This window comes from Rosa rugosa, chromosome 6 (genome assembly GCF_958449725.1).
Source record: "Rosa rugosa chromosome 6, drRosRugo1.1, whole genome shotgun sequence".
Classification (NCBI taxonomy): Eukaryota; Viridiplantae; Streptophyta; class Magnoliopsida; order Rosales; family Rosaceae; genus Rosa; species Rosa rugosa.
The window spans coordinates 36445728-36454376 of record NC_084825.1 but is presented as its reverse complement, the minus strand read 5'-3'; the positions used below and the strand labels follow the sequence as shown (position 1 = coordinate 36454376).

Here is an 8649-nt window from a genome sequence, read left to right as displayed (position 1 = left end):
TTTAATTCTTTAATGTAATTGATTCATCCCCTAACATCTAAAAGGAAATTTAAAAGGGTAAAGTTGGTGTTGCAATAGTATGATGTGGCAAGATTTATTATGTGGAATTGAAAATAAAATTTGAATTTGCTTACATGGCATGACACCTAGGATTTGAGGCCACAAATCTTAGGCCTCATTGAGGCCCTATATCATTGCCCTAGTTTATAATTATGAAACATCATCATAATTTCTTCAACAAAGTAAATCACTACCAAAAACAAAACAAAACAAAACAAACAAACAAAGTAATGACTAGATTATATTCTTATGACTCCACGACCTCTTACAGCCACTAGATTAAATGATACCGAACAATTATAAATAACCCTCAAATAATCTACATTCTACGAAACTTTAAATTGCACATGAATCTAGTAAAAGTTTCCCCACAGTCTATGCTCCACACTTCAATTTATATTATTTTCTTTGCATTATTGGTAGCTCCGGTGGCACATATCTTATCGCAAACATAGTTTGACTTTGATAGTGCCACTTGGATTTTTTTTCTTGGACAAAAAAGGGTATTTGGACAGGGGAGATAGCCTACCAGCCCAAGAACATTATGAACCACTTGTGATACGCAAGAACCCAACTAACATCTGGGTCCAGTGCCAATTACCACGTGAGAGTAGTCAGACCCTGCTGACCCAAGATTTTCCACCTTGAAATCCCATAGGCATCCAACAGTCGGGCCTCGTGATGACCCAGACTCTCTGGAAGATACCACTTTTATTAGCATCACATGGGTTCCCCAAGACCCCAGTACTTAACATTCAGCAACCTACCAATGAGCAACTTGTGAATGTTAGGACTCGAACTTGGATGGAGGTTCCACTCAAGTAAGTGTACGTCTTGCAATCCGTGCCAACCCTTATTCGTGTAACACTTGTTATTTAAAGAGGCTTTGATTGCCACACCCCAAAATTTGGAGGTGAAAACTATACTTTAATTAAGTGAAAATGATTTAAAGAAAAGCTTCAAAATACACTTAAGTTAATTTGGAAATAAAAACTTAGAAAAGGTAGCGGAAGCTCCATTCTAAAATTTAGAACAATCTCAAACAAGAAACTTAAACTTTTATCCTAGGGAACACCGACACAACTACTATACCAAGTCGTCTAAGCAACCAGTTCCTCTTTAGTAATTGGAATCACAACAAATTAGTAATGAGATAAAAACTCATTAAGTAACTGTTTGGCTCCAATTTTATTTCTCCAAGACACGCCTTGTCAGGCCAAAATGCTTATTTTGGGTCCAAACAGTAACTACAACATCCACCAAATACAAAAAGTAAGAAATCATTCCCTACTCATTTACAATACAATAAATGCATAGTAGATGGAGTGCACTCAAAACAAATCAAACTGAATCTTCTAGGTCCTTTTAGACACAACATATCAGTGAGACCCAAATTTATCAGAGGTGGGAGACAAACGTCACCTGTTGATGACGGACCCACTATATGGGCCATATAACATACAATGTAGATCAAACCTACAAAGATAGAACAGTGCATAACTTGCACTTACAAAACAGCTTTCTCCCTAGACAGTCTACTGGTATTGATGTGCCTAGAGAGCACCTAGCAGAAATTTCTTTCAAAACTTATCAAACTTTGCATGATGCATATGTACTAGTATAACTCATAACAATCACAACGAAAATAAACTGGTGCACTCAAAATCGTAAGTGTTTAATACATAGTAACATATCATCGATAATATATTTTATCATGATATATTCCAGAGCAAACACAAGTTATTTACATCAACTGAACAATGTATAAAAGCCACTAGTTCAGTGTCCTAAGTCACAGCTTCTCAGCCTAAAGCAAATAAACACTTAAAATGAGACACGAACTAGAACCTTAAAAACTGCGGTAAAAGCAACCTAGCAAGACCTACGTCCCCAAGGTAAATCTCACTTGCTACACCCACTAACCAAAACCCTTAAAAATTTATAGGATTAAATTAGACATCCTAAAATACCTATTGTAAAAATATCAAGTCAAAAGAAGGCTACAAACTCATCCAAATAATTTTCCAAAACCAACCATTGTTGCTGCCAAGAAACAAAACCATCACTGTCAATGACACTTCCAAAAATTCCATACGTTTCAATACCGTCTCAAAATTATTGAAATTCGACACACCTATTTAGGACTCAAATTTAGCATACAGTAAAAAATTTAGATTAAAATTATTTTTGCATGAATTCCAAAAGTTGTCTTCAAAACAGTAACCAAAACAAGCCTCCTCACTTAAACCACCAGGATCAAATGGTTGTCAAATTTTAAAAAAATAAATATATAATATAAATTCATGAAAATTTTCACCCAGAAAATAAACACAAGGAAAAACGTCCCAGAAAAATTTGAAAACTAAAACAAATCATTTGGCCCTTCAAACAATGACTGCAACACGTTCCTAAATCTGTAAGCAGAAAATCTGTTTTCTCTGTGTCAACTTTAAAAAATCACCATAAATTTGATTCTTAATATTTTTCCGTGAAATCGATGCCAAAATAACTCTTGATAAGTTTAGTTTCAAATACTGAAAAAACAAAATCGATTATGGGAGAAAACCTGGTCGAAATCGTAACACAAACTCCTGACCTTAGAACTGAAACAGAAAATCAGAATACTAAATCAGTTTTTGTCTTTTCTTTCGACAACCCAGAGACAAAACCTCCCTATGAAATGACTAAGGGGCTCATACAAATGTTAAAACCCCGGAAAAAAAAAATGACTTTAACTGGAAAATCCATCAAGAAGAGGACCCCGCAAAGTTCCTCGAGTCAGCACAACACCTATTCTCTCATTGCTCTCTCCGTGCATGCCTAACTATGTTCTTATTTCTTTTCCCACTTTAAACACGTCTAAAAAAATTCCTCTTTTCTCTCAAAACTCCTGAGTTCAGTTAACTATATCTAATAAGTTTCAGACTCCCTTTTGCTAACAAGTTTAAAATTTTAATTATTCTTTTACTAATAAATGCTATCTAACTTTAATAGTGGTTCTACAAAAATGAATTAAAGTCTTCTGAAATTACAATATGATCGAACAACAAAATATTTCATATCAAGAATACATAAAAATATAATAAATATATTATAAGGTCTGCAAACAACAATGCCACAAAACAAATTAAGTAAATTCGCGGATATCACATTGATAGTGCCACTTTGAAAAAAAGACGTATTTGCACGTCGATCGATCAGCCTAGCTTCGCTTGAACTCAGAATTGCATATATAACTGTATATAAACTCAGTGATAAAATGCCTCTCATATTCACTTGATCCCTGTTAACCATTCAAACAAAACTCCATCGCCAAAGATCCTCAGCTCTCAGAACCATGGTGATGGAGCAATATTATAATTTCCATCCCATCACCCTCCTCTTTGGCTTTGTTTCCTTTCTGGCAATCTCCCTCTTGGTGCTCTTCAACAGGCACAGATCCCAGTTCACCGGCAACAACCTCCCGCCGGGTAACGTCGGCTACCCGGTGATCGGAGAGAGCTACGAGTTCGTCTCTTCAGCCCGGAAAGGCCACCCCGAGAAGTTCATCTTAGACCGGGTGAACAAGCACTCCTCCCAAGTCTTCAAGACCTCTTTGATTGGGGAGAGAGCTGCCTTCTTCTGCGGCACCGCTTGCAACAAGTTCTTGTTCTCCAATGAGAAAAAGCTTGTCCAAGTCTGGTTTTCGAGCTCTGTCAACAAGATCTTCCGTTCTTCCACCGAAACATCTGCCGCAGAGGACGCCAACAAGACGAGAAAGATGCTACACAACTTCTTGAAGCTCAACGCTCTGCAACGATACTTCGGAATCATTAACCAGTGTACCCAATCCCACTTTGCAGATAGCTGGGAAAACCAAAACGAAATTCATGCCCTAGAACTCGCCAAGAAGTAAGTCCATGATCTAATCAATAAATTAAGAGAATTTACTACGTATGGAGTTTATAACAACTTTTTCTTAGTTAATTACTATTTTCTTTTTCTTTTCTTAATGGGTCTTAGTAACTATTTCGTCATATCGAAAATACATAAATTTTTAGAATGAAATAGAAATATCAACTGAAAATTCATTTATACAAGTAAAATGTAGCTTCTTTTGAGAAAAATATAGTTAGCCAACTTGTGTTTGCTATCTGGTACGTAGTACCTTATTGTATGAATTGACATATGACTCGAACAATAATACTCTTTTCAAATTCTCTAACTGCTTGAAATTTTCTGCATGTCATTAACAGCTACACCTTCAAGCTTGCTGCACGCTTGTTTGTTAGCCTTGAAGATAAGGCGGACATTGAAAAACTAAGCAAACCATTCCGTGCAGTGAATGCCGGAACCATATCGCTGCCCATTGACTTCCCCGGAACTCTGTTTAGTAAAGCCATCAAGGCCGCCAACTTGATTAGGAAGGATTTGTACAAGATCATCAAGCAGAGGAAGGTCGACTTAGCAGAGGGCAATGCATCCCCCACACAAGACATGTTATCACACATGCTCTTGACCTGTGATGAAGATGGAACATATCTGAAGGAATCCGATATCGCCGATACGATTCTTGGTATGTTGGTTGCCGGCTTCGACACACTTAGTGCTGAATTGACTTTCATTGTGAAGTATCTTGGCGAGCTACCTCATATCTATGATGCAGTCTACAAAGGTATATATGCACGTAGTACTGCATGAATTAATTTAAAACTACACGCGCTAAGTTCTCCGTATTATTTAAACAAAATTTTAATGTTTTTCATATATTGAAAATCCCGTCCATTTTTCAGCTATGATAACAAAGTTGATACAGCATCTCAAATGAGCTCTTTGTCTACCCTTGGGGTTAGAGCAACTCCAACAGCTTCCCTATAATTTCTGTATTATAGGGAAGCAAAAGTCAAAGCTTTAGTTTCTTTTTCTTCTCCAACTCCAACAGATTCCCTATTTTACAACAATCTCTAAAATCTCCATATTCTTCCTTAAAATTTTAGAGTTTGCTGTAAATATAGGGAATTTGGTTTTCTCTTTCCTCACTTTCCCTAAAATAGGGATAGTTATAGGGAATCTGTTGGAGTAAAAGAGGCTTATTTTTCCCTAAAGTAGAGAAAAATCAAAATATAGGAAATCTGTTGGAGTTGCTCTTAGCCCAAGTTGGGAGAAGTTGAAAATTGAGTTAGAATTAGGGTAGATCAATAGTTTAACTCCCCTGTAAAAAAAAAAAAAAAATTAATCAATGGAGCCTAACTTTGAAATTTCAATAGGCTCTAACACCCATAATGAATATAAATAAATAAATAAATCTTATCATATGGTTGTTTGGTTGTGAGCACCTAGGATATGGAGTTGTATAAATGATTATAGATTACTATTGTTTTTTAATGTCTATAATTATTTTCTCGGTGTTAATTAAAACAGAGCAAATGGAGATTGTAAATTCAAAAGCCCCAGGAGAGCCGTTGAAGTGGGAAGACCTTCAGAAGATGAAATACTCGTGGAATGTAGCTCAAGAAGTGCTGAGGATGGCACCACCTGTTCAAGGAAACTTCAGGGAAGCTTTAACCGATTTTGTCTTCAATGGTTTCACCATTCCGAAAGGGTGGAAGTTGTATTGGAGCGCAAACTTGACACACATGAGCGCCGATTGTTTCCCTGAACCGGAGAAATTCGACCCGTCAAGATTTGAAGGAAAGGGACCCGCACCTTACACATTTATTCCGTTCGGCGGAGGTCCGAGAATGTGTCCAGGAAATGAGTACGCTAGGGTGGTGACATTGGTGTTCATACACCACTTGGTGACAAGGTTCAGGTGGGAGAAGGTTTTCCCTGATGAGAAGACCACTGTTGCCCCTTTCCCTACCCCCGACAAGGGACTTCCCATCCGCCTTTATCATCACCAAAAATGAGCAGCTCAACCATAAGATACAATATGGTCTACTCAAATTGTTAGCTTTGGGTTCGATCGGTTTCTAAAAGTTTCCTTTTCTGTAGGGTTATATTATTTGCATGTTCATATAATTCATGTGCACACGTGACTTGCGTAGGTATCTTGAAAAATATTATTGAGAATTTTTAGTTACTATCAACGTCAGATATGTTAATGTATCAGGCCAATATATCCCTTTTAAGTGTACAACTTTCCAGTTTATTAATATAGTCCATTGTTTTTCCGATATAAATCGACATTGACGCTTAGAATGGTGTTATTGCACACCTATTTTCTTCATTCACACACCTTCTCTACTTTTCTATTACTTTAATTCAAATTTTTTTTATAAATTACCCTAATTGCCCAATTATATTTCTTTAGGTTTTTGTCCATTTACCCCATTTCTAGGGATTTTTTCCCCCTTAATTACCCCATTAAGTTTTTTTAATTCCCCCTTACCCAAAACACTCTAAGGAAACCTTCCCTAATACCCCATTAAGTTTTTTTTTTTTTTTTTTAAAGACTATTTTACCATCACCCCTTTGTTACTTAGAGAGAGAGAGAAACCATAAGAGACTTCGCCGGAGCCCGGTCACCGGTCGCCGGATTCCGGTCATCGGCCGCTGCCCATCGGACTTTTCTGAAAACCTCGCCGGAGGTCCCCAAAGAGATCGTCGGAGATCTCATAGGTCGCCGGAAATGTTTATTGCCCCCAATAGACACCTATTGCCCCTCAATAGACGTCTATTGCTCCCCAATAGAACTTTCGGTCACCGGAATGTAAACTAATTTTCTTAAAATTAGACAAATAAAACTTTGATTAAAGAAAAAAAAACGAGGAGATTACATCAATTCAAAATGTCTATTGCCCCCCAATAGACATTCAAAACTTTTTTTTTTCCGTTCCTTCTGCTCCATTACTTAAATAAAAAAAATTGATTTAGGCACCCAGAAAATGCTCTGGGCACCCAATCTTCTTCTTCTCCCTTCTTCCAGAGCCGGAACAGGAACCTTAAGTTCATAATTGTGATTCTTGACAACATATGAACAAATCGAGATCTAATTACCAAGCATACAATACCAAAATTGAGATCCAAGTACCAAAATCTCATGCAGAGGCTTCGAATAAGGGAAGATGTGGACATTGATCTTCTGGTTGAAAACGACAACTTGCGCCGGAGCTTGAGTCCCTGACCTACGACGGAGGCTTATGTCACGCTGCTGCACGGCAACGAGTTTCTTTTGGGCGTCTGAGGGGTCGGCAAATAAATATGCGACACCAAATTTACCAAGGACATGGTCGTCCAGTTTGCGACGGCGTCTCCGACTGCACCATGAATCTTAGAGAGAGAGAAAAAGAGAGAGTGCAGATCATAGACCTTCTCAAGCCCACGTGAACCTCACCGTCTCCGATTCTTGCTCCCCAAAGAAGGACCGAGGCGGGAGTGACCTGAGCGACTAACTCCTTTCGCTTTTTCTACACCAAAAGGAGTACTCATTCCCAAAATTCCAAGCCTCTCTCACTTTTTGTTGTGAGAGAGAGAGAGAGAGAGAGAGAGAGAGAGAGAGAGAGAGAGAGAGAGAGAGAGAGAGAGAGAGAGAGAGAGAGAGAGAGAGAGAGAGAGAGAGAGAGAGAGAGAGAGAGAGAGAGAGAGAGGTTATGACAATGGCATCTTCGTCGTCCCCAACGTCGTCGTGCAGCTCTACGCACTCGTCGACATTTGCGTCATCCAAATTCTCGGACCTTCCGGTGATGGCGCTCTGGGAGAAAATCGTCGAGAAAATCCTCAAGAATCGCGTCACTTTCATCGTCGGCTAGACCGGAGAGGGATGTGAGAGAGAGAGTGCAGATCCTGGAGAGAGAAGAGAGAGAAAGAGAGGGCACATGTAATTAATTAATTAAGTCAAGGGCAAAACTATCATTTTGCTTTAAATAGGGTAAGTGAGAATAAAAATTTGTTGCTGGGGTAAGTGGGATAATTTTGGCCAATATTGGTGCTTTGGGTCAAAGACCCTATTTCTTTTTCTTTGGGTGGTGCTATTCGCACACCCATTTTCTCTATTCACACACCCCCTCTATTTATCTATTATTTTAATTTAATTTTTTTTTACAAATTACCCTAACTACTACCCTCCCTTGCAATTTTTTTTTTTCCAATTTGGCAAGTCAATCATCCCCAAATCCTAAACCCTTATTTTCCTGCAGACACAGAGAACTTCAAAACTCTTTACGATTTTCTCTCTTTTTTTTTCCATCAAAAACTTCTCTAGCATAATCATTCTATCTCTCTAACGTGATGCTTTGAAGTTTAATTATGGCAGAACAAGCAACTTTAGACCCATCTTTGGAAAAAAAAATTTACATCTCATTTGCAATTGAGAAATGGAAGAAAAATATGAATTTAGTGACCATTCGAGCCCCTTTGAATCTATCATTCCTGGTAAGATTATAACTGAAATTATTTGGTGTATTTCAATCTATTGCTCTCCTCTAAAAAGATCAATTTCTCAGTGATTTAGTGGACTAGTGGACTAGGAGCTTTAAATTTGTGCGTTATGTTCATCTTAGTTTGATTTTGGTATGGCTTGCTTGCTAATCATGGTTTTGACTTGAGTTGATTGATAATTTTGGAATTATTGACGCTTTGATTTCATTTTGACTTTAGTCATATCATCAC

General features: G+C 37.8%; 1 protein-coding gene across 1 annotated transcript; it reads left to right on the top strand.

The window, feature by feature from the left end:
* Positions 1 to 3397: 3397 nt before the first annotated feature.
* On the top strand, positions 3398 to 5972 carry LOC133718437 (beta-amyrin 28-monooxygenase-like). The gene is made up of 3 exons (XM_062145272.1): positions 3398 to 3951; positions 4296 to 4714; positions 5461 to 5972. Exons 1-3 carry the CDS (start codon positions 3398 to 3400, stop codon positions 5946 to 5948), a joined length of 1461 nt encoding a protein of 486 aa, XP_062001256.1. The 3' UTR covers positions 5949 to 5972.
* The last annotated feature ends 2677 nt before the right edge of the window (positions 5973 to 8649 follow it).